Source organism: Ambystoma mexicanum, chromosome 4q, assembly GCF_040938575.1.
Source record: "Ambystoma mexicanum isolate Mex_15411 chromosome 4q, UKY_AmexF1_1, whole genome shotgun sequence".
NCBI lineage: Eukaryota > Metazoa > Chordata > Amphibia > Caudata > Ambystomatidae > Ambystoma > Ambystoma mexicanum.
Window position 1 is genome coordinate 253,624,021 of NC_090928.1, and position 27,239 is coordinate 253,651,259.

At 44.5% G+C, this 27,239-nt stretch overlaps 1 protein-coding gene across 6 annotated transcripts in view; it reads left to right on the forward strand.

Moving 5' to 3' along the window:
* The window catches only part of NINL (ninein like), a 1,017,292-nt gene that overhangs the window by 958,108 nt on the left and 31,945 nt on the right, over positions 1-27,239 (forward strand). For 5 of the 6 annotated variants that reach the window (XM_069607817.1, XM_069607819.1, XM_069607822.1 and 2 more), the window contains 3 exons: positions 3,304-3,417; positions 18,968-19,081; positions 21,304-21,417. In XM_069607817.1, the coding sequence (XP_069463918.1) occupies positions 3,304-3,417; positions 18,968-19,081; positions 21,304-21,417 (342 nt within the window). The remainder of the gene's footprint in view (positions 1-3,303; positions 3,418-18,967; positions 19,082-21,303; positions 21,418-27,239) is intronic. The other variant, XM_069607820.1, reaches the window with a different exon arrangement.

The following is a 27,239-nucleotide window of genomic DNA, read 5'->3' on the forward strand; positions in this document are numbered from 1 at the left end:
TGTCAGGAGTGGTATGTGGCTCAATTGAAACTAATTGGGGAACACTACAATTTCAAAAACTTAGTAGGAGAGCCTCTGGCCGTTCCATCGCCACCACGGGATCAATAGCGTTTGCTATCTGTAGCAGTAGGGAAGCTATTACCCCCCTGGGAAAAGAGGACTGATTCCTACACCCCTCTGGGGTGCTACATATGATTGGCTCCAAAATCTGGCCTAGCATGGAAGTTCGGGATAGACGTTTTAGCAGGCGTTATTGATCCCGACTTCCAGGGAGATGTGAAGGTGCTCTTACAGAATCATGGTGAGGTCCCTTTTGAGGTACATCAGGGAAATCAAATTGCCCAGAGAATTTTGGAGAGCGCTCGATTTCCTAATTTTAAAGAAAGTGAACCATATAAAACAGAGGTGGTTTTTTTAGTATAGGCCCTTGTATTTGACAACACGCCACTAGGACTGCTTTGTTATTGTTTGATGATAATAGCTTGCTCCAATCTTAGGTTTAGATTAGCCATTTTTCCAACCTGCATGCACAGTTTAATACACACCCTTGAACTGTGATCACTTGTGTCTGTCTTTACTGTTGCCACCATGAGTTCCTTAAACAGGTGAGATATAAAGATAATTCTGCCAGTCTGCCCTGTGGTTGGAAGCCTGGAAAGCTCCATAAGGAAGCCCTGCTGAACTACATCTTTCCAAGATTGAGCTGAAACATAAGCTCTGCCAGTGTGCAAGGGCACCAAACGTATCTACCAATCAGAAGGAACTAAGGAACCGGATCTCAATGATGCCCTGCTTCTGAAGGAAAGATTTTGAATATTTTTAGCATGCTGGTGACGGACTTAATAGCGGCGCTTGTTGAAATTGGGAATCAACCAAAGCACAGTATGAACTACAGACAATTTCGAACAGCAGGAGTGGTCACCGTCACATGACGATAATCTCTTAACAGGAAAGTTTTTAGTGCTTTACGGAATCGAAGTGTCTCCACGGCCCTAATCTCTCTTGGAATATTGTTCCACAGTTTTGGGCCAAAAACAGCAAATCTTCTATCAGCCCTTGACACACAGACAGATGAGGGAGCACTAAAGAGCAGCTGATCTTTTGATCATAAACACCTTGAAGGTTGATGGCGGCTAATCCTGTCTCTCAAGTATCCTGGTGCCAATCTGTTTAAACATTTGAAGATTAGGCATGCCACCTTAAATTTAATGCGCTCTTCCACTGCCAGCCAATGAAGTGCTCGATGAGATGGGGATACATGAGCTGATTTACCCAGCCTGCAGATCAATCTAACCGCCGCATTCTGGTCTTTTTGAAGCCTATGAAGTTGTTCAGCTGGGATACCCATAACCAGGGGTATACACTCTTTATAAAGAGATAATTTTTCCCGACATCTTTTTCATTGAAAATCTTTCATCGATTCACATATTTATCGAATTCTTTATATTTTGACTTATTATACCTCGAAAACATGTATTATTGTGTTCACATTCTATATTAAAAACCTATAAATATACTAACATTACAACTTATTTAATTGTTAAATATTTATGTCGTGCAAATATCTTTTTTGACCACATGGGGTCACAGTTTTTTCAATTTTTTTCCATTGAGTTGTATTGCATCCGTTTCCGCCAGGCTGATTCCGATTATGAAAAGGGGACTGCACTTCAAAAGAAACTGATTAAATGTCAAACATATGGGACAATCTAACCATTAGCGAGAGGCCTATTGCAAAGCCAACCATTAAAAGGAAAATTGATCCTCACTGGGGCAATCACTCCATCAGCAACTGTAGGCCATAACCCTCCTGACTCTGAAGGTGTCCAGGCTGTGTTCCAGGGAGTGGAGAAGGTAAAAAATTAGTAGCTTGGAGGGAGACGTTGGCTAAGAAGCCTGCTGAGAACCTGCTCCCAAATGCTGACCGGGGCCAGACCTTAAGAAGAAGCATTCAGAGAGGAGGCATATAGAGGCTGTAGCCCAGAATCTGATGGCAGCTGCAATGTCACTAGCCCCAAACAAAGAAGACTTGCACACACTCAAGAAACCAGGTGTGGGAGGCAAGGGTGGTTAATATGCTCTGCAGATATACTTGGGAAGTGGGGGAATTTTCTAGCTGCAGAAGCAAATAAATCGTCATAGCGCAAGGGTGAGTGGAGGTACATGGCCTACCTAAAGCAATAGGGGTACAATACAGGGCTGGCCCCAGTGGGAGTCACAAGGCGACACTGCACCCAGATGGCAAAAAAAAGGCAACGACAATGTAAAGACCTGTGCTTTGACCATTAAATATCCCTGTCAGTGATGACTTGGAAATACACTGTCCTGTGCGGACACCCAGGAGATTGAGAGTTCAAAAAGGGACTGTGCTCTGGAAATTAAATTCTTTTAGGCTATATTCCTTTTACTGAATTTCTTGTCCTTTTTCCCCTCCCACTGTTTGCTTAGACACACTCCCTTTTAAGTTGGATCCCCTTCCAAAGGACCTCCCTCGAGCCTGTCATGGTTACGATCCAAATAAAGGTGTTGAGACCTTACCCACTTGTTTGTGTGTGGAAGTAAACCTTCATCATATCCCAATGGGTGCAGCCAGTCAACGACCCTAAGAATAGCATCAATTACTGGAGATACCACAGTCTGCATTGGACCCGCATCTCATAAGTCTCGCTGATGGCCGATGGCTTCTCGTGTACTCTACCTGCCTTCTCCACTCTGACACCAAGACTGGTTTGGCAAATAGATTGAGGTGCCCCCAGCATGGGAGCCCATCTGAGAAAATCATCCTCACCTGCACAGCTCATCAATAAAATAAGTGTCATTGTGTTTAACAATAAGAACTCCCATTATTCAAGTTCCAAGAGGCCAGTCAGTTTCTTAGTGTGTGCTCATTTAAAAGGCACACTTAAAGGAAATCACCTCTTGGCTATACAAATTGTCAAAATATACCTCCTAACTAGTTCACGGATAGGGTGAAAAGTGAGGACTGATGAAGGAGAAGGAGATTGTGATATTTCAATTGTTTATAATAGATGCAATATTGAATTTTTGTAAAGAAAAAAAAAATCTCATATTGGATTATATTGGCCAAAGAAATCACTGCTTGGCCAGGCCTCATGATGTATTTATTGAAGTTATACTCCACTCTACCTGTCCCCTTTTGCAAGTTCTGTGCATGTGTTATGCTTAGTAACCGATAACCACATTTGAAATAATGTATTCTTTATCTGGCAGAAATGTAAAATATGTATGTTTAATTACTTATTGCAGAACCTTTTTTTAAAAAAAAATTATGACCATTCTCAGGTGCCCCGGATGCACACGATCGAATCTGAGCTGCAGCGAGTAAACCTGGAATGCCAAGCGCTGAGGCAGAAGGAAGCCCAACTGAGAGAAGAACTGGTGACTGCCCAGCACCAGGTACAGCATAGCTGCAGTGTGAGCATGTTGGCTCGAGCAGGACTTGTGTTCCTGACCTGAGCAGTGACACACGTTTTGGCTGAAGAAGATGCGACCTTGTCAGTGACGTAGACCACTATTTTACCCTGTATAGTGTGAGCTATAATTTGTTAGGATTTTTGACATGGGTGACTGCCCACATCCTCACGGCTACCCCACATACTCTGCGTCTGATGTCCTTGATGAACGTGCATAATATGCACAGTCGGTGGACCTGTAACGCTAATGGCGAAAGATGTGCACCAGCACACAGTGTAGGCACCCGCAAAACAAGCATGTGAACACACCGGCTCTTCACACATGCTACGTGAGCCAGGAAAGCATGCACTTTCCAAGCAGAGTGCCAGCCAACAAGAGGCCAAGCATGCAGATAAAGTCAGCCTTGGGATGAGGTTTGAAAATCCGGTAAAATTGAAATTTGGGTTTTGAGGGCATGGGGACCAAGGTAAAAACATGTGTGCAAGGGTTGAGCAGTCAGTGTTTAGGGAACAGGCAGTAGACAAGGAAGAACAAAATGTAAGAATGGGATGGTGTTAATAAGAGAAAAGGGCGTTGAATGATGGAGGAGGGCAAAGAAAAACATGCATTTTTAAGAATAATACAGTCCCTTGCTAGAAGAGAATGAGTACTTCGAAGAGGCAGGGAAAAAAACTGGTACATAAGATTAGAAGTAGAATTTGCAACCATTAAAAAATGGTCTCGGTATGGGATATGATGGCATGGGAATTCACGGATATAGGAATGGGGATACTATAGAATGAAAACCCAAGCATGACGTAATAGGACATGGAAGGTAGCGTGACTCCAATATAGAAGAGGCAGGAAAATAAATCGGTTATTATGTTTTCTGGCATATAGTTTTATGTTTTAATCACAGCACATTTAGCACTAAGCAGCTTTAGAATGCATAGCTCAATGATTCATGGCATACATGCCAATCATAGCATTGCATTGTAAGGCTTGTGCCAAGAGGGGGCTGCTGGTTTAGACTTCGCGGAAACCCCTCTGCAGTAGAATGGTCCTTATGCCAACCCAGTTTATCTTCATGTCTCTTCCTAATGACGAGGAAGGGCAAGGGCACTCTGGAAAGAGGATCCTGTATCACAAGGTTCTCCCTTCATAGCAAAAAACATGGGGAAGTCGAGGTGCCTTCTTGAAGTGCTGAAGTGCTCTGCCATCCAGTATCTCATCACTCTGACGGTCAGTCTCCTAGACTATTTGAATACAGTGATGTGAAATAAACGCAGCTGTTTATCAGTTGATAATAGAGGGCTTTTAATACTAATCTATTATGGTCCAAAATGTGTCAGATTGCCTTATTCTTTTGATTGACATGTTTATGCAGTATCTTAAAGGGGAGCCGAACATAAATTGATTTCTTGAAGTCTAATAGAGCTTTTGAAGCATTTGATAAAGGATTTTGCAGCTGGATGAGGTGGAAATTGCTGATTTTCATCATGTGTCCAAGCCCAATACCTCTGTTCATACTGGGCTAGGACCCATAAACACCTGGCAAATTGGTACACAATAACAAAAAGAGAGCAACGCGACAATCACAGCCAGGGAATAGGCTGTAGAGCGTTGCTTGTCAGAGTGGAAAAAACACCATTGTTGGACTAAGATGTACATAAGAGCAGATGAAATTGGCTGCTTATATGATGACCAGCAGCACGACCAGGCATCACACAGACATGGAATGGGCTTCTCCAGTCCTTTGTAGGTAAAGTGCCACGAGAAAAAAGGAACAAGAAATAATACTGTGCTTGAGTACCGATTGTGCTTGCTTAATAGAGTAAGCTGCATTGGGGTTTGATCCTCAGTTAAGGACTGTATATGGAGAGGAACAATTCAGTAATTCAAAGCTAGCTGACATTGCCGTCTTAGTTATGTTTTGTCCTGATGAAGGTCCATAGAGAGCGTGTTATTTTGGATTAGTGTGAAGGGTCGAAACACATTCATATAGACATTTATAATTTCTTAATGTAATATATATTAGTTGGTCCAGATTGAAAGAAGATGAAAATCCTCTGCGATTGTATAAGCAGGTAGAGAAAAGTTTAATAAGTTGACATCTCCTTCTCTTTGAATTAAAGTGGATGTGTGATATACAGGCTCCCACAAAGCATTTTGTTAATGTATTAAGAACTATATTTTGTTCTACACAAATGTGTGTTCCTATGTTAGTGGATTTATTTGTCAACAGAATAAAGATACATATATGTATTGTTTCATATTGACTAGAAATATTTTTTGAGACAAGATTGCAATTTCCTGTTCCATATAAAAGTTTTTGTTTTTTTTTAAAGACAATTTAATTGGTGGCGATTACCCCCCCCCCCCCCCCCTTCATCTCATAAAGAAATGGGCGTTGAGGTTTCAAATAATCCTCCCTGAACCTTTCATTGTCCTGACTAATTGGTCCAGTATACAGCGATGGCTGGAGTTTTAATTACATCAGTTTTTGGATATTGTAAGGGTGCAGAAGTAGACAGGGAACACAGAGGTGGCATGCTTGATGACAAACTTTTATTAAACTTAAAAGTAAGGAAAAATACCCTACCTGTTCCTATAACTACGAGAGGTTCATCGGAATTAAGTAGTCCACTGTCCATAAGCCCTATGTCCCTAACCTACCTTTAAAGGCAAAGGGGAATATGGGGGGCTGCAGTGGGTCCCCCCAAACCCTGCATAAAAAAAAGTTTCGAAGTGCCTTTTTAAAGGTGGCCTTTTCAGCCGCGTGATTGACGGGACGTTTTTCACATAGAACTCTTCATAAATGGTGGGGGGGATATTCTTCTTCCCTGGCCGTCTCTAGGCTTTTAAAGTGTTGTTCCCCGTGGTCGGGGAGGAGGTCTGTCTCTCTCCAGACCTTCCCAGTAAAGGTTTCAATGTTCAAGTTCCAAAACAACTGTAGGAAGATGTCTCCCTTCCCCAAGTTTTTCTCAAATTCTCCTTTCCAATAGTCTTTTCATAACTTGTGCCAAAGGATCTCTTACTCTGGACTTCTCGTAACTTGTGCCAAAGGATCTTTTTGTTAGGGACAGGTTTCTTTTTAAAGTCCAACTAAGGGCTCCATAAAACAATATAACTATACAGAATCACCAACTCTTAGTGTAAGTCTGTACCACCTCAGGTAGGGATAGCATAGACAGAACAGCCAGGCTGCTCTTCAGAGGGAGAAAGGGCTGTAGTTCAGTACAATAAATTGTAGCATACATGTGGTTCAAAGAAACGCTGATAAACTAAGAATTGTAAAATAATGGTTTATTTTAAATAAAGTAGGCCAAGATAAATCTTGGGGAAAGTAAGTATTATTCACATAAGTTATCAACACACACATAAAAATCAACACAATACCTATGGTATACAAACCAAGGTATAGCCTTATTTAGAAGAGCATTAAGCAAGTCGAGGTGAGTCAAACATAAGGTTGTACATTCAGGATAGTGATCTGCTATTCTTGGGGAATAAGACCAGGTTAGTTATTTTTAGATTACATTAAGTAATTCAAGGGTAGTAGACCATATTGGTCAGAACATTCACCGTGATAGTCAGTTATAGAAACACTTGATTAGACCAGTACCGTTACAAGTATATCTTGCAACATATGTAACTTTCTTCAGTATGATTGGAAACAGTTAAACACCAATGTTACTTTTAAGAACACAGCTCAGAGGAAGTAATTTAACTTCTATACTGCCTAGAGGCCTAAATCTACTCAAATAGAACTATTATCACAGTGAAACTATTTTAGAAGTGCCCAGACGCAATTCAGGGAAAGCACAACCCAACAGGTGAGTAATTTACCATGTACTTTTATAACCACACACGGTGTGAATTCAAAGAGTACTTATTTGAGTTGACTCAGCAACCTTACAGTTTAAGAAAAGCAGCAGCTATTCAAGGTAGGTAAGTAACCTATTATACATTTCAGAGGGACTACAAGCCACTCAAAGACAGCTTAGAAGCTTGTGAAACTATTTTAGAAGAGCCCCAAAGCAATAAAGTGAAAGCACAACCCAGTGTTATATGTTTAGAAGCGTAGCAGCTATGCAAGGCCTGTAAAGGGCCATTTACTTTTAAGAGGGACGACAAGCAACTCAAAGACCAGTATTAACTCTAAGACTGTTCTAGAAATGTGCTAGAGGAGATTGCGGAAAGCAAAATCCTATGATACACCTTAATAATGACAATCTGTTATTCAAGGTAGGTATACCCTGTTATTAAGCTTTTACACTCATTCACTTTAGAAATGATAAAACAGTACCAACACATTACTTTTTAGAACGGGGGAGCACCATTCAAAGCAAGTAAAATAAATTACATACTTTTAAGAGGGGCAGTGTGCAACTCAAAGGTATACACTTAATGGCACTTTGTAACTACTTATTTTACAGAAATACGGTTACCACACTAACTTCTTTAGAAAGTAAGTACTTTTCGCACTTGTTATAATTTTCTAGACAAGTCCTTCAGTCTATAGTATGTGTTTTCTCAGAGGCAGAAGTGGGACCCTAGTGGTCTAGGAGCCAGCAGTAGGCAGGTCAGAATCTGTTCAGTTGCAGGAAAGTCAGTTTCAGAAGATATCTCTTCTTCACACAAGTAAGTATTAGCTTCAGAATTTGTTCGAAGTATTCAGGGGCTTCACAGACCAATCCTGTCATGATGCCCGCTCCCGGGGAGCCGGTTCAAGCCCTGCGTCCCCGAAAGCGGACATCCAGTCCCCAAGGAAGGACCCAGCAACCCCATATGGCGCCAGGCTCATTATGGGAGTGCTTGGGTGCACTTACCTGATGCAGACCATGCTGTAGGATCCCGGCCTCCTTGAGGCCTGAAAGGAACTACTTTACCTGTGGGACTAATTTACCATCCGGGCGTGGTCGGGGAAGGATACATACCTGATTGGAGGAAGGATACATACCTGGAACTTCTTCCAAGGCTATTTAAACCCCACCCGAACAACCACACGTGCTTCGCCTTGTTCTGCATCTAGCAGCTGGACGCTCACCGTGTCTGCTCCTGCATCCTGACTTCTGCCACGCCTGCCAGCATCCTGGATCACCTGCAAAGGAAGAGAAGAAGAGAACAGAAGAAGGAAAAGTCCTTACCTGCTAAATCCGCATCCCGGAGACATCTCGCCGACAATCCTGAAAAGGAAGACTTTTATTTTAAAGCTCATCGCGTCGATCGCTGCAGCGCCGCATTCCACTCACCTTTACAGGGCGCCTCCATGTTCAGCAGAGATCATCCGGATTCGCAGTCACACCCCAGCACCTAGGAAGAAAAAGACCAGAACAAAAGGTGAGAGAGAGGAGGGAATAAGGAAAGCTAAATCTCCATGTTTAGACTTACCTGTTGATTCATTCCCTCTTCATTTCGGGTCCGCGCCGCATCCTGGCATTTCCGGACCCCGGCCCCTAAGGGGAAAAAAAGACATCCGCGTTAATGAGCGAATGAAAAGACATTACCAAAAAACGCTCATTAAAGACTTACCTGATTTCTACAAGGATTTCACCTCTCATCTCGGGTCGGTGCCAGTTCCCCGGCATTCCGTACCCCGGCCCCTTTGGGGAAAAAGACACTAGCATTAGTACATTTATGCATGGACAGAAGGGGAACCTCTTATCAAAAAACTTACCTGGAAGCCAAGCAAGTTTGGTTCTCACCAACCCGAAAATCCAGTGAAGTAACTGGATACCAACGCGCCCCTGCATCAGAAGCAGGATGGAGAGCTCGTCCTTCCAGACCCTAAGGTGAGACGCTACGAGGAATCACAGAAGGGTTTCGAGGAGGGTGAGAGGGGAAAGTGGGAGGCCGATTGCATTACCCCGCAGACAGTTAATCCCCTATTTTCGCCTACAGAAGGATACTTCTGCGAGCCAGACAAGCCAGATTTGGGGGCCCGGTCCAGTCCGTCTTCCGAACCCTGCGCATCACCTTAGAAGAGGTCACAGCAGCGCGAACCAGACCAGCGCCTCCGCGGGAGTCAGGTGAGCGTTACAAATCCCGATGTGTTCCAGCATTAGGCCCGGGAGAAAGGTATGGGCAAACTCCCAACCACACAAATCACCCACTCAGCCTCACAGGATGCACACCAAACCTAAGATAAGTATTACCGAAGCAAACACAGTACCTTAGGAGAAGAGAAGAGCTTCTGGGTCGATGCTGTCAGGATGCAGCAGCACAAGATCAGGTCCTTAGCTTCTTGGTCGTATTCTCTTCATTCTCTCGGTCTTGCACTCTGCTGAGGGAACTTCGGGGATTGGAATCGTGTCTCTGGAGGTCCAGCAGGAGTCCATCAAAGTTTCAGCCAAAATCGGACTTCGGAAGACCATGCACTGCACTCAGGGGAATTGGCAGTTTGCAGCCCAGCAAGGTTACAGCTCTTTAGATTTGGTTCCAGTGGTCGACTTGTCAGCAGCTTCCAGGATCAGACTATTTATCAGGAACTACAGCACAACTTCTGCAAACTCTCCCTGCAGTTTACAGAAAGAGGCAGTCTGACTGTCCAATCAGGACAGCGCACCCCCCAGTGGGAACTGGTTCCTTTCAGGCAAGGTGAAAGATAAAGGGCTGCAGTGTTTTGGATTCCTCCCTCACTTCCCACCTTCTCAGACAGTCTGGAGCCTCTGCAGGGAATACAAAGGATTCTCGCTGAAGAAAAATAGGGTCTTTCTCTCCTAGCAGGGCAGAAGAAGACCCAAGAAACAACAAGCAAACAATATATGGCGAAAAATGGAGCCCCCCATTCTAGCAGAATGGTGGAACACCTGGGCATTACCACAGCTGATTTGACAGCCTGCGAGAAATAATCACTAAAAGTCATGAAAGTAGTTTCACTGCCACCAGCCATTTAAGTAAACTTGCAATTGTAACAAGTGTGTTACCAGATAATTAAGCAAGGGGATACATTGTATCTCCCCAGTACTCCACATAAGGTGGGGTGTGCTCGTTCACCATATAAAATGTTAAGAGGATGTTTATCCCACTTTACCCCTTGGGAACAGTAGTTCACCCAGGTACATTAAAGAGAAATTAAAAGGAGGCCACTGCATTTAAAAGTACTTTACAGTCAGTCCAAAGCGATAGGAAACTATAACTCCCATCACACCATGAAGGATATAAAAAGGCCACCCATAGAAAGAGTAAAAAACTAGGTGAGAGGGGAAAAAAGGATTCCCCTTCATTTATCGACAAGGAAAAATTACTCCCAAGTCCAAGCAAAAAGTTCTGGGGTTGACAGAGGTAAGCAATATTATTCGCATTTATGAAAATGTTACCTTAACGCTTTTCCCCTGGACTTCGCCTAACTTGTGCCAATGGATCTCTCCTTCCTGGACTTCTCATAACGTGTGCCAAAGGAGCTCTGGACTTCTCGTAGCTTGAGAATTGGTCCCAACCCTTCTTTCAGCTCTATAATGTCTCTTCACTGGGCCCGATTGACTATCCTGCCAGGCCTCTTTGAGTCTCTTGGTGGTGCTTCTTCAACCCCTCTGTTTTTAACTGGTCTTTCTTTGTGGTCCCACTGGGACGAAGAAGATGCCTCAGCACTTGCTCCCAATCAGAGCCTCTGTGGTCTCTCTGCCTTCCCGGTCCTCCTCCACGTACATTTACACTTGGTCTGCGAGGGCACCAGTTCTCTGCAATTCCGGTAAGCTTCTGCGGCTTCCCCTGGTCTCGCGCAGTCTTCTTGCAGCTTTTGACAGCTCGACCGCCTGGTTTCTCACCACACGTCGGGTCTCACATGGACCACTCGGCTGGCTTGCATTCTGATGCTGGATCTCCCAACAGTCATTTAGGTCGTGGCTCTTCTCTGCCTTCTCTGTCCCCGCCTACTCGCTCTAGGAGTTTGGGTCTGCAGCGCATCCTCTGTGCGCTGCTCTGCTCCCCAGCTTGAAGCTTCTCTGGGGCTGGACTGACGAGGAGAGTCCTTCATCCAGGACATTTTGGACTGCCTGAAGAGCTGTTGAATAGATTATGCTGTTCCCTCTCCAGTCATACTCATTCTTGAGTGCCATGGACATGCATCTGGAAAGGCAGTGTTGTTTAATGATCTGGCCCTGTGGAATGCAAGTAAATGTTAAACGGGAGAGGATGGAAGGCTCTCCACAGTTTTGTTTGCTTCCAAAAGAAATAGGTCAGCCAAAATGACTTAATCATGGAAACACTATGACCGGGAATAGAAAATCATATTTGAAGTCCAAATCTATACCTCAGAATCAACTATGTAATTTTGGTGAACAATAATTAATGAAGTGAGGATGCCTGGCAAGATGAGTTCTGTGGCCAACACCACCATACATGCCAACATTCAGTGACCAAAAATCGGTATTTGTTGCCACTAAATTGGTAGGCGGTAGGACTGCTTAAAAAGCGGTATCCTACCGCCTAAATCGGTAGGGTTGGCAAGTATGTAGCAGGTGCCGGAGAGAGGGGTGCTGCGTTGTGCAGCTATGCTGAAGAAACAGCATATTGCACTTCCAGGCGAGTGGAAGTGGCGAGTCTCGCGCAGGGTGGGTCTGAAACGTGCAGTTTCCCCCTGGCTCCTGGCGCAAGCTCACACCTGCCAGAACTCATTAGGAGGAGTGGCTCGCCATTGCTTCAGCGGCTCGCCCCAGCATGGAGATGACTGGCACCGGGGAGCTGAGGTACAGTGAACCATGTGGCTGTTGATATCCAGAAGTGCTGCAGCGGATCTCACAGGCGCCTCTGACAGTCTGGGGAGGTTGCACTGGCGCACTGGTCTGCTAACTGCTGCCAGTAAGAACACACAATTATAAAAGCAGCAGCACCCTACACCCATGGCCGAACAGGCTGCTAAATCCACACCAAAAAAAATACAATTATTTAAAAATAAATCGTTATTTGTTGCCAGTAAATCGGTAGGCGGTAGGACTGCTTAAAAAGCTGTATCCTACTGCCTAAATCGGTAGGGTTGGCAAGTATGCACCACCACCTGCCACTATTCCTTTATGCCCTTCACGGTTAAAGCCACACTGTGGGCCAACGTGAAACCCTACTGGCACCATCCAGGAGGGAGTTTGTCTCGATGTTAGCTTATTGCTTTGTATGCTTGTAGTAAATCCTTCCAAATATCTAAGCAGAAAAATGCAAATTGAGATGAGTCTGAAATCAGACTATGAGCCTCTTTTAACAGGGTCTTGAGCATTATGTTTTTATGAGCACTGTAGGCACACTGCTGAATAAAAAGAGGTGGTTCCTATTTTTGTGACTGATTGTGCCACATTCTTCTGAGTCAATTTGGCATGGATGTGGGGGGGAAGTCTGCCCAAGCTTGTGGGACGCATGACCACTACAGTTTTTGGTATGAGGCAAAATCCAAGTAAAAAAATGTTTGGAAGTTGTACAATGTTTCAGAAGTGTGGGCCAAAAGGGCCCCAACTTCCATGTTTGAGAAAGGCAGTGATGTAAGAAATAATATATTTGATCCATTGTTTGGCCTTTTTGAAATATGAAAATGACATTTTCTGGGGCCAGTGTGATAAATCTGAAGGTGTCTCACCGCTAGTCCCCGGGGATCTATCATCCAGGTGGCCAGGATACGGCCATCACTTTTGGATCCAGTTCCTAGGGGTGGACCAGTGCGGGAAGATCACCTGGATAAGGTGTCTTTGGGGAGTGGAAGTGGGGCATTGGATGGTGAGACACAGTATCCCCTTCCCTGTAACACCTTTTCCCCATCCTATCAGGTTGGATACCTAGGAACTTAACCCCCCCCACCCCTTTCCCGACATGAACGCCTTCTAACGGACAGTTCACTGTGAGCAACAAATGGACTAACACCAGAGCCGTATACCTGACATGTCCCAATACCCAATACAATGGTCAGGTAATTACTGATCATTGCACACACCTGACTTCCATCACACTTCCCCACTCGGATAAAAGGCAGAGCACAAAAGCACACTCTGAGCGAGGAAAAGCACACGAGGAAACATCAGTTCCAAGATGGCAGTTTAATACAAGGAGAAAGTTGGCGAGACCAGAGAGGGTTGCAAGGAGGGAAGTGCCCTGGACCTTTAAAGACTGTTACTTTCGCAAATCTTGGAAAGTAAGAAGCCTAAGACCGGGAACTAAAGCTGAACAAACCTACACTGTGGATCAAAGGTACCTGGGGATCTCACGCGTCGATAACCAAGGCAGGGAGGAGCAATTGCTGCTGTGGTACTGTTCTTGGCTCCTACAACAAAGCAGCACCAGTAAAGACAGCACCATCGGTGAGTCGTAGAGACTGATATCAAACCAGCTTGTGTTTGAACCAAGGTTGCAAGTGGAAGAAATCCAAAGAAGGCAATGTGTGAAATGCATGTGATGAGTGACGCGAATATAATTGGAAACCAAAGGAGTGAATTAACTTTGGGAGGCCAAGTGAGATAACATATACATAGTTATCCGGCGCCACATGAGTGATCATCGGAAGGTCTCTGTTAGGTATCCAACTGAAAGGCAACTGTATTGTAAAACGGAAGTTTGTATCGAAGTGGTCCTGTAACGGGTCAAGCTAAATCCTGTGCACATTCAAAAGTCTTCGATAAACCAAGGTGAACTACAATTGGTCCAAGCCCAGCTGAGGGAGACTAATAGGAAAAGGGGAAGGATCTGAGCCCGGCTGAGGGGGATCCGGGGTGAACCGTGAGTCACCAGAGAAAACTAATATTCTCAGAACTTTGTAAAAAGTGGGATCTGAGCCCGGAAGAGGGGGATCCGCAGTAATGATCGTAAAATAACAGGATTCTGAGCCCAGCTGAGGGGGATCCCGGGTGAAGCACCCGAGTTGAATACTTATAAGAAGAAAAGAACTGCGCTTCTTAATTTCTGTACATCAGGCCCTCTAAAACAAGGTACTTGGATGAGAAAAGAGAATTGGGCCCTGTTGCTGTAAATAGAACTGTATCCTTGTGTCGAAGAAGCCAGAGGGTGTGCTTTGCTCGAGTGAACCACCTTGTCCTATTCTGAAAACGTGGGGAAGGGAGGCCAATGGTCCGAACATCCTGACACATCATTTTGTGAACCCTTCTTTCTTTTTCATGAACATTACCCCACACTATTTGTAAATTAATGGTAAGGATTGGCAATCATTTTGTTTTAGTATAGGTCCTTTTAGTTTGGATAAGACTCCATTAGGACTGCATTATTATTATTTGATGGTCGTAGCTTGCTCCCATCTGTAGGTTAAGATAAGCATTTATCACACCCTTGCGAAAGTTCCACATAGGTATTTTAAGATGGATTTGGGACCAATGGGATCTCCCTTTTAGAGTTTGCGGCAATTGACTGTTTGAGGTCAGATATCCTCTTTTGGTAATTGTTTAATTTTATGTACGAGGCAACATCTTTTAGTAGTGGATGGAAGAATCCTTGTGTCAACAGGGACATCTCTGATATACTGATAATGCCTTAAGCTCAATTAGGTAATCTGTGAAACATTTGTGTGTCCAGGGTGTATGGTGGATGTTTCATGGGGATAGTTGTCAGTCAACTATTTATTTGGTGGAAGTGGAGATCATGTGTGCATAATTTCAATGCATGGGCTGCCCCATGGTATTTAACTGGAAAACTTGAAGCCTTCCAACAGTAAATTAGCCAGCAATTGAAGTACCTAATTGGCATTTTGGTGCAAAGTCATGTGAAGACAGTGGCCTTGCCCACTCAATCAAGTGGATAAATGGGGACTATAACTTGATTACCGGATGCACCTCCTCACTCCACGTCCTCATCATACATGGTGTAACTGAGTCACATCTGAGTGGATGAGGAAGAGGTACTGGGGGAGTCACTCCCTATGCTATTGATGCAGTGCCGGAGGCAGCTTCTGGTGCCAGGGGCGGGGGTTGGGGTGTTCTTGAGAGAGGGCACTGGCAGGTTAAATGATTTCAGGTCAATGGTGACCGGTGAATATTTCACTGGAGGAATTTTAACATCTCCCCTGAATTTTTACGGGCAAGCAAGCTTAGCGAGTTAGCTCTAATTAAAGTAGGGGGTTTTGGGGGAAGGTGGAGATTCCCAGGTATTTAGTATTTGTCATTGAATGGTGCATTTTACAACACAATATTGTGTAATAAAATGAGTCAAAGGCCATACAATTTACAGTTGGTTCTCTAAGGTAACACTTGAAAAAATGCTATTGATGCCAGATCACCATTGCATAAAAGAGCATTTTGCAATATTTAAATGTTGCCCTTCCCACATTATATGCTAGCACTTCCACGCTAAAGCACGTGTTCCACTGTCTGTTATGTCAGCATGTGCTCACAAAATGTCATCTTTGCCACTAAATCAATTTCGTGACACGGAAGCCACCGGTATGACATCAATATCTCTTGAAAAGGTTTTCATGATGCTGGTGCAACCAATATAGGTCACCATTGCCATTCTAAAACGCCTCCATGATTGTCACCCACACTATACGTAATCCGTTTCAATTCAAAAGGATTTCAGGATGCTGGTGCCTACACTCTATATCCGTATTGCCTTATTACATCCAGTCCTTGATGCTGGTGTCCCCAACATGTCCTCATATCCACTTTACAGTAGTTCCTAATGATAGTTTCTATTAACAAATACATTGGCCTTGCTCCAGACCCGCAATCCCTTCCACCAGCATACATGCTCAGATGCATGCATGCATGTACGTACACACAAACACCCCTGCAACTCTCGCTGTCAGGCTCACACACGCGCATATTAGCTCACTGGCACAGAGACCTCTTGCACATACACGCACACTTGCATCCTCCCAACTTATGCAAACACACTCCCAGATGCACATTGTAGGTTAGCTGATGTTCAGAGCAGGATCACACCACAGTAAAACATTCCATTGTCCAGAAACAGGAAGTCCTGTTTCGGAGCCCACCGTCCGTGGACATTGCACATAGCAGGACTCTCAAATATCAACACTGAGAAGTTGCGCTTCCCAAAATGAATAGCAAGGCAAAAACATAATTTACTGATTTGGTACATTGGTGGTAGCCAGGCAGGAAGGCAAACTAAGAATGGAGGAGGGGCCCTAGAGTGATTTCCCCGCTGTACCCCCACTAGTTGGAAGTGCAATGGTGGGCATACCCCAGAATCCACCCAGACAGACACCATACTACTATCCTGCAAGCAGACTCGCAGTCACTCAGGAAAACCTTATCTCAACCATGCAATGAATTACACCAACTGTGGAGAGGGTTTCTCTGCAAAAGGGTCAAGAAATGATGGTGTGCCAGGGACTTGGAGCACAGGGCACATAAATAAAAGGAGAGATTGAGAGCTGTCCACAGGCAACGACTCACTTGCTCATCCCAAGATGAATCCGCAAACCAGCACATGGAGCTGGGCAGACTTGCGCCGTGCAGCCCATTTGCTAGGAGGCTCAGGGTGTAATCACAGACATGGCTATATAGAACAAAAAGTGCCAAGGAAGAGTAGAATCAACGTGTTGATGAGAGAAGTCAATTGCCCACAAAATGGGGAAGAAGACTGCAGGACTGTGCAGCCTCCATAGCCAACTTGCCTGATTCTAAGATGGTGGCTGGCCTTTTTATGGTTTCAGCTCTCAGGGTCATCCTCAATAACTCTTACAGAGAGTAAGAAATTGGGGAACGCGCAATACATAAAATGGTTGGGGAAGAGATGGGAAACCTGTGCAGATGAGGTTGGATCTTGTGACAATAGCCAATCCAGCAACGTAGGTGTAACAAGCACATGTCTCTCTGCCCTGACCGAACAAGCCATCATTGGACCCAGCGGTACATAATACCTAGTGCTTGACACCACATGGCTTTCAAAGTTTCTGGAGACAGTGGGGGGGCGGGGGGGGTGAAACAGTGACAAGCTCACCTTGAGCACCGTAAGATCCTAGCTCTCCATTATGCAGGTGTGTGCCCTGGCCACTGAACAGAAACTGCCTTTGTATCAATAGGGGATAACGATCACTGCCACAGAGGTAGGTTGGTAATGCTAGACCTCTCTGCGGTATTTGGCACTATCGACCACGACATGATGTTGGCCAGTCTGAGCTCTCTGGTTGCAATATTTGGCATCGCTTAGGGGAGCGGTGCCTCCCCTTTCTATACAAGTTTTAAGAAAGATTGTTCTTTTTGGGACTTGACTTCCATTGACATGAATGGAACCCCAGCTATTTCCTATGCCTTGAACCAAAACCTCGCTTTGGCGGTAATTAAAGCCTTTTTGGCCTCCTTGCTCCCCTCATTCATTTTGGTCCACTGGTCAGCCCATAAGGTTCCCAGTGCAGGGGAACTGTGCCTCTTCCATGATTACCTTTGTTGTTTTTATGTAGCACACGCCAAATTACAGAGGAGTGCTGCAGGGGTGCTTTGTATCCCTTTTCCCTTTGTTTTCTGTAAAAAGCTCTTGTCTTTTTGATGTGCCTAGTTCAGGCTAGTGGAAGGGAGCCATGTTTTACTTGTGTTTTCAATGCTCTACCGTACACCATCGTTGTGTACGCCATAGGGCCACTTCGAGTCCCATATACTCTGCAACACTGACGCACTGTCTGGAGAGGAAACTCGCCAACTGATAGGATGGGTTCTCTTGGACTGCCCCTGCGTTGGAAGCCTAATGGGTCTGTATGGCAGCACATATAAAAAGGAGTTTGACTCGTCAGTGAGGCTTTTGAAAGAAATCATACTATTAGCAAACATAAGGGTAGACAAAAAAGGACAGCAAAAAGACTGGGGAAATGCCAAAGTTTGTCAAAAGGAGCTAAAAATTGAGTTTCTGTCCTACCACATGGCCACGTCCTAACAGTCCCCTCTTGCTACAAAGCCAGACCAGTAATTTTACATGTCCTATTATCTCCCAATACGACATTTTTGTTTTCAGCATAAATGACTTGGTGTTAAAATGTGCAATTAAATAAATTTAACATAACCGCTGGGCTACTGTCACAGTAGCAATGCTGATATAGCGCCATTGGCAAGTAGTCCTTCCCACCTGATTTGGCATCTGGAGACCTCATCTGTAGGAAAGAGTTTATCGTCATCTGGCGTCCTCATCTGTAGGAAAGAGTTTATCGTCATCTGGAGACCTCATCTGTAGGAAAGAGTTTATCGTCATTTGGAGAACTCATCTGTAGGAAAGAGTTTATCTGTATTTTTCTGCCCACTCTCCACTCTCCAGAAGCATCTGTGCTAATCCCTTCATGATGTATTTATAGGACGGAGCAGGAATGCGGTAAAGTGGATCAAGGGCCTCTCCTATTGCTTGATTCTGTAGTGGGACCTGCGGGAACAGAACAAGGCGTGGTGGAGATGGCGAGGGGGGAAGCTACTTGTTTTGCCAGTTTTATGCCAGTTTCTCTATGCCTACTATTTTACAAATGCATCAAGTGGTAATGGTCACCATTACAGGGACATGGGTTGCCCAAGCACACACTATATAAGATCTAGCCATTTCTCACATATTACAATCCTGCTAAAATACCAGATCTTATCTGCTTTGATTGGGCATCTCCAGACTTCTATTTTATGACCCATTACAGGTTTCCCAGATGCATCGGCTGGAATCTGAGCTGCAGCGAGTAAATCTGGAATGCCAAGCACTGAGACCAAAGGAAGCCCAACTGAGAGAAGAACTGCTGGCGGCCCAGGACCAGGTACAGCGTAACCGCCATGCGAGCACTTGAGCTTGAGGGAGATGAATATCCATTCACTGATGGTCGCAATCACATTCATTTTGGGGAAGAAGAGATCAACATTGCCATGAGATGTATCAGCCCGTTTAGGGAAGTGTCCGCTATGGCAGCGGGCAGTGGGTGTTATGATGTCACATGCATACGAGATACTTTGAGAGTGCGTAGATGCTTCAGCATTGGGATGATGTGATCAGATGCAGCTACTTTCAGCACTATTCATTTGTGGTTTGCTGTCACTGTTGAATTAGGGACATTGGGGCTCATTCTGAGCCTGCCGGTCCGGAAACAACGTTGCCGGTAAGCTTACCAGCACCGTTGTTTCCGGACCAGGATATTACAGGTCTGCATGCCGGAACCGCTGTGCCCGACAGGTGAGACCCTGCCGGACACAGCGGCCAGGGTAAGCAGACCGTCACAGAAGCCCCGGCACCGTTATTCACGGTGCCGGTGCTTCCGTGTTCCCCATTCCCATAGAGTCCTATTGGACTCTATGGACTCTATGGGAATGGGGATTTACAATTTACAGGCGCATGACTTTCCGGACCGCCAGGGTTGTAATCCCCCGATGTTACCGGCAAGTCAGGCGCTGGTAAATCATTACAGGTCCGGCAGCAACCTGCCGGAAGTACCGACGTGGTTACCGCCGGACTCGGAATGATTGTGTCTGCTGACTCGTAGCAAATGCAAATCACCCACATTCCACTGCTGGCTCGCTACTACACAGTGTATTTTACCCACCTGGGAACAGATACTTGCTAAAAACACAGACCATGGTCTATTTGGGAACACTTGTTTCCCATTGTGCTAGAAATGTGTTCTCTCCTGGGCCCTCTGACCCTCCCACTCATTACCCGAATGACAAGAGTCAAAGAAGATCTTTTCTCCGGAGGCCTAGGGTATTGGCGCTCTGGTGAGTTCTGCAAACAATTGTTCCTAAAATCCCTGCTTATTCCTTTTTATATGGTAACAGCAGTGATTGGCATGACATTTTTCTCCATGGTCATCTGTGATGTAGTCACTCTTTTTTTTCGGTTATATGTGATATAGTCGCTGGTAATAACAATGAGGGTGACGCTATATTTTTTATAAAGGCACTAAACACCCTCCCCAACTTATTTTAGGACTGGTGCATTATATAAACAAACTCCAATCCTAGAATAGTTGAAGAAAGTGTTGGATAGTGCCTTTAAAAGAAATAGCGAGTCGCCCTCGATATTTTTTTTCAGCGATTCAATCACTGGATAACCTCTTTTTCTATCCTCCTCCTCAAAGTAATTGACAGCTCACATGTTTTCCTAAGTGGAGCCGTCTGATGCTTTGCACCGTTGAAGTTAAGTCCTCAATTCCTTCCAATGTGATGGTGTTTATCTAATTTCCTCTCCTACCGTCTTCGGTTGAACTGCGTTTGTGTTGAGCTTTCTCCTGAAGCCCATTATCCTTTGGAGCCTGTAATGCTCTGCACATGGTCTCTCCTTGGATCTCTATTGAGCAGTCACAATTGAAGTCGAACTTGACATCTCCCACTATCATCTATGTGACAAGCAGGCTTTGTTTTTCTAACTGTGCCAACCATTGATTTCCAAGTACCTTTTCTTTTTAAATTCACCCCTGAGTGGTTTTTCTGGGGAATATTTTGGCAACATTTGTTGACAGCTCTCTCGTGAAACTCTGAAAGTTGCCCATAATTGAAGCTCAGTGGCATGCCCCACTTTGTGGATTATCTTTTCCCATGAAACCAGAAGCCGTTTTTTAATCAGGCCATTCTTTTTTTTGTTTGTTTTGATTTTGTATTTAATTAAAATGTAACGTGGGGATCGGATTAGTCATGTCCGCCCAAGGCCTTCCACTAAACAGGGTTTTTGTGAATGACATCATGAACTGCCATTTTATGGGTTACTGCACGAATTGATCAAAGTCACAAGTTGTGGTTTGCAAGTCACTACCTAGTTACCCGACTACTTGTGTGCTCTCTAAGCAGGTCTTGATTGGTTTGGTGACCAGAGGACGACAGAGATGAGGAGGATTTAAGCAGTGGTGGATAGAAGCTAGTCAAACTGAAACACATTGCTGCCTCGCCCACATACACCCTAACAACAGCGTCCTGTGGGTTTCCGTTACTAATGAAAGGAATATATATACATTTCTTTGCTTATGTATTTATTTATTTATTTATTTAATAACAGGCTGCCCAGATGCACAGGCTGGAATCTGAGCTGCAGCGCGTAAATCTGGAATGCCAGACGCTGAGGCAGAAAGAAGCACAACTAAGAGAAGAACTGGTGGAAGCCCAGGACCAGGTACAGCATAGCTGCAATGTAGACCAGCCATGATAGTTTGCACAGTTGCTTACATTACTGAGGCTGTGTCTCTGGATCTCCACAACCCCATTCTGGTTCCTCTCCAATGCAGCCCTATAAAAGCACCATTTCCTGCTTCAACACCACCTTTAGTCTTTCACAAGCTTCGGGGAAGGAAGATTGGTTAAATCTTTTCATTGGATGGTGAATTATGACCCTATACCTATTGTGACCTTGCAGAATCCTGCCACACATGTGCATGGCATCTGTTAATTCTGCTTTATGTCAAATGTTTAAGCTTCAACTAAGATGAATCGGTCTTTTCTTCTGTATTGTTCCCCAACAATTGCTCTTAGCATTACATTTAAATTTTTATAAAATGTGTAAGATTTTGTTGATTTATAAGGCACCACACGCTGCTAGCAGCCACTAAAAGGGTTTATTTAATGGAGAATCCCACACTGGTCAACATAACTGCTTCTTGGCATATTCCATTAATTGATCTGCCCAGGTGTTTTGTTAGGACAGAAGGGTCTTGAGTTTTTCCATGTAAGATATCAGGTTTGGGGCGAGTCTTTTATTTTTTACACAGAGATGCATTTAACTTCAGTGTTCACATACTTCTGTTTCCAGTTCATTTTCATTCCCAACCTTTGGAGATTGATGCGTGAGGCATGGCCGTGTGCTACCACACCTCCGACCTCTCTCCACACCCCATAACCTGGATTCCCGCCACAGTTTGCGGTTCCTGCCAATTGATCTGAATTTACACCTAGTTCATGCTCAGGGTTTTCTCTGTGCATTTGTTGGCAGCTTGGCTTTCATTTGCTGAGCCAGGTCCACTCGCCCTCGCTACAGAAAGGATAGAGAAAAAGCGAATATCCAACCCATTAGCTTCCAAAGTGATATATAGGCACCCACCCAAATTCCCCACTCTCAGAAACAGCTGGCCTGGCTTTTCATGCCTCTTTTGTGCCAGAATTCAATCGAGGTCCTTTCAGATTCTCTTCCTCCAGATACAACACAAAGAGGTCAGAAATTTCTACTGGTTATATTTTAGAGTGCCAGAGAGCTGATGTTGCAAGTTTGGCCCATTACTGGGCACGGGACTGCAGTCGGCAAAAGGCCAGTTCCTGTTGCTCCGAAATTTTCATTTCAGGGGGAATCTTTTCTCAGGGGCCAAATGGTTGTAAATAGTCTTTTGAAGGACAAAAACATACTTGGTTCAAAAGTTACTAATGTTCTGGGACTGGTACACTTAATCAACCGGACTCTCAGTTGGAAACCGGGGATGGTTACTAACCTCAACAAGAGAATCAAGCCATAGTGGTTTAGATTTTATCCGGCTTCAGGCAAAACCCTCACTGAGACCCTGTGGCAGTGCCTATGATGGAAGATCACGTTCCACTCCCTTCAGAGCCTTGGTGGTTTTACTTCTATATAGGCTGGTCCAGAGGGTAATCGGGTTATCGCCAAATACTAGAGAAGGGCTTCCTCTATCCGCACAAAGTAAAAACAATTGACACAATAACCACAAAAGTGATGGGTGGAAGGTTTCTGAACCACTGGCATTGCTCTGGGCAACCTTCCACACCACGGTTTTTTAGCCCGTCCATGCCATTGCAAAAGGGGTCCAGCCATATGCAAATCAGTCAGGTACTGCCACCAGTGGTAGCAGCCCAGCCCGAACTGCTAGGCCAGGTCCCCTCTGCACGAAAACACAAGCAACCCCAGACATGTTTCAGCCTTGTTGGGCCTCCTCAATGAGGTGCAGCTTGGTTCCCTATGGCACAGCGAGCAAGGAACCCACGTCTGGGCATACCCTCGCTCACATAGTGAGACAAACTAGAACCACAAAAGTGATGGGTGGAAGGTTTTGAATGAATCTGAACCACTGGCATTGCTCTGGACAACCTTCCATTTTTTTCGCCTGTCTGTGCCATTGCAAAAGGGGTCCAGGCATATGCAAATCAGTCAGGTATGCCACCAATGGTAGCAGCCCAGCCTGAACTGCTAGGCCAGGTCCCCTCTGCACAGAAACACAAGCAACTGTAGACATGTTTCGGCCTTGTTGGGCCTCCTCGGTGAGGTGCAGCTTGGTTCCCTATGGCGCAATCGACACAAGACAAAGGTCAGTAGTTTGGAGGACCATTCTGGTAAAGGAGTTGCCCTCAAAGTTCTTGTCTGCATACTTATTCCTTGAACGAACAGAGGGTGGACAAAGTAGATTTCTAGACCGCAATATTCTTGCACAAAACAAAAGCATCACATGGGCTCCCACTTGCAGTATAAACACAGCTGATAAGTAAACACTTGCTCCCTGGGTTACATATGGCGGTCTCCAGGTTTAGAACTAACAGAAAGTACTGGTAGATTGTGGAAATATGCATTTGGTGCTGCTAGGCAGTTTATTTCTCAATTAAACGCTATTCACGTCGAAGGCTGTACATTTTAAAAGTAATTACAGTACATCCACCGACAACAAATAACTGACCAATAGTTAAAAATCCAATCAACTGATGAACTAAAGAACATATGTTAGGTAGCATGAATATTAGGAGAAGAGTAAAAAAAAGAACAAACCGTGCATTCTCAGAACCCTCAACACTAAACAAATGAGCATGTTTTATTTATTTAGTATTTGTAGAGCACACTACAGCCCACGGGCATCGAGGTGCTGTAAGCGGAGCGTAAGAAGGCGTAATTCAAGGTTACAATGAAGCCGCCCAGCAGAAGTAGTCTTAAGCCAACAGTTTTGGCTTTTATGTATTTCCGATAGATACATTTTCCAGGTACTGCTGTAGTGGAATTAACTGGCTGTCAATGGTAGCACCTGCAAAATGGTGCAAGCACCTGGGTCTGTTATAGCAGTGCCTGGCAAATGCCTAATACTTATACAGAAGCTAAAACTGTTGGCTTCTGTATAAGTTGGCTTTGCCAATGCAAGTTTTTAACAGGACTTCAGTGAAGGACACACAGAGTGCCTATAAATCGAGTGACTAAAGGTAGATCTGGTTAAGGCAGTTGTATTACACTAGTAGCATGTTTACAACTCCAATTACGTCCTTATCTCTCAGAAGACTTCTTAAAAAGGCAATGGCTGTTGGGCATCAGCATGAGGAGAGGATACAGGGTGCCTCGCAAGCCGAACAGGTGCCATACATGTCAGGGGTTGCTTTGACGGTCTGGTTGGTGCGGTTGCTTGATGGCTCTCTCCTCCAGTGACACTTCGGAGGCTCTGACTAGGTGTAGCCGGAAACACGTGCTTTGTGGAGTATCTGCACTCTGAAAGCATGTAGGGGTCGTGTTGAAGGGTGCTGCTTCCGAGTTTGCTTGCACCATCATCTGTCTCACTGCTGTAGCTGGGGTTGGACTCTGTATCCGTTTTCTCAGCCATCTCTCGGCCTCACCACCAACACCAGATGAATTCGCAACCGTTGCCATCATCAGATTCATGGGCCTAGCTAGTAGAAGGGCATGGGGAGATGACAGTGTGTGGGACAGGCTCAAAAACCTTCTCCACCTTTAACAAGGGCCACTGATAATGGCACAGCTGCTGAGAACTGCAACACCAAAACACTCCTCGTTAAGCACATCCCCTTCAGTGGGTGGCTCATCTCAATAGACCTTTGCAAAACATGGATGATTAGCCTGCTCTTTTGCAACATTGGGAAGATGCGATACATTCCTACTTGTGCCAGACTCCAGTGTAAAAGCATCGCCATCAGCCGCTGGATAAGGGAGGGGTGCGCACTGCAGAATTGATGCAATTTCAAATCAAGGTGTGGGAGGAGAGAAGATAAAGAAAGGCAAACTCACTTTGAGAGCAAAAGCTGGCAGAGGGAAACTGTGGATACAGCACCACAGGTCTGGGCAAGGAAAGAGATGGTAATCGATTTGCATGGGCTAGAGAAATACAAGGACCACGTAGTGTGAGTGGCTGAGAACTGAGCACAAAAGTTAGCTTGGAATGTGTTTTTTTACAAGTGGTTGTAGCCTTCATTCCAACTTCCCACATAGGCTCCTGCGCTGATGACGTGCATTAACAAATAATTTGCTGCATACCCAAATAGTCTCAAAGGCCCTGCCGCTCCCCAACTCCACTAGAAAGGGGCTAAACTGGATGGGTGAAGAAGCAGTGAACATTGACATTGTTTAGCTGTAATTCCCCTCCCACTTCAATAACTTGGTCAGGTCCTAATATCTTGTGTTCAGCTCATAAGAACCTTTCACAAAACAGATGTACTAATGCATTCATAAAAGTACATAAAATACATATAAAATATGCACGAAATCAATAAATAATAAATGTACACAGGCTATCACTTTGAAGATTCCCTCAATTAACATTTAAGCAATTCCTTTAATTTTAACCATACTGGATATAAGGCCAGATTTACAGAGGTAGAGTCAGTTTTCAGACAATGTGCCCAAAATGGCTTAGATTTCATTAAGACACAGTTATGAACCAAAGACCCCCAACTCCTCTATATAAACTTCACCCAGGGCAGCGCACTTAGTAAGGACATGCCTAGGTGATTAAGGAATCTCCTTCCTACGGCAAATCCACCAGTATCTCTCGTCGAAAGGACTTTTATGCTGAGATCCCATAAGGGAATGAAGTGGTAACTGATTTATACGTAATATCAAGAGAAAACAGCGAACAGAGGGGTGAGGACATACACATGAGGTTTCAAATATTTATAAGTTGCTTCTGCTACCAAAGCATAATGCTTCAATTTATACAAATGCACAAAAATTAGCGTTCCAGTCCTACAGTTTCAACTTTTTGGTCAAGTCAGCAATATACCCTCTTAACGAGGATTCTGAATTGAACTGTGGGGCCCAACCAATGGTCTTAAACAACTCCAACACAACGTCCTTGTATTCGCTCCTCCTCCTTGGACCACTGGTCCATTCTCCCAATAATCGAAGTATCAGGCATTTTGGAGAAACCCTAGTTTTAATATACAGCACCCCGTGCTTCCTTAGGACCATCCTCCGAAGGTAGATGATACCCAGTTCCTGACGCAGATATTCCATAGATACAGATTGAGGCAGGTGCAACATCTTCCGCCAAATAAAGGCTTAAATTCGATTTAACCACAACCATCATTAATTTTCAAGGAGTCAAGCCTGAACTAAATGGCTGGCAAAAGCATTGATTATATAGTGTTAAAACCACTTTCATGGTAAAGCCAGCTATCTGGGTAACAAATCTATATATTAATCCGGCCAATTGTTTAGCCTTCCTGGTTTTAGCATTGAAAATGTAATAATAATCACCAATCGAAGAGAACTCCAGGCCCAGGTAAACCTAAGTGTTGGTATATTGTGTATTACCCAAAGTGGTATCCATCTGAACTCTGTTTATCTTACAAGGGGCTACCAACATCACTCTAGTTTTATGTAAGTTAATGGTTAAATCACTTTCCAGACTGTAGGCCTGCAATTCATTTAACATATTTCTCATGCCTGAAAGTGTTCTATCAAAAATAACCAAATCATCGGCATATAGGAGTGATATCACCTTGGTAACCCCCACTCTAGGTGGACAGTTAGTTTGCAGATGCAACCTGATCGGGAGATCAGCAAGATATTAATTAAACAGCAGGGGAGCCAGCACATAACCTTGCTTGACTCCCCTGCTAAGTTTAATTACAGATGAAATAGCCTCTTTGTGGTTCAGTTGAACATTAGCAGTAGTATTAGTGTGGAATAAAATGAGGATTTCAAATATCCATTTAGGGCATCCAAGTACTTTCAACTTCCCCCACAACTTGGCCCGGTTGGCACAGTCACATTCAGATGAAAAGTCGATA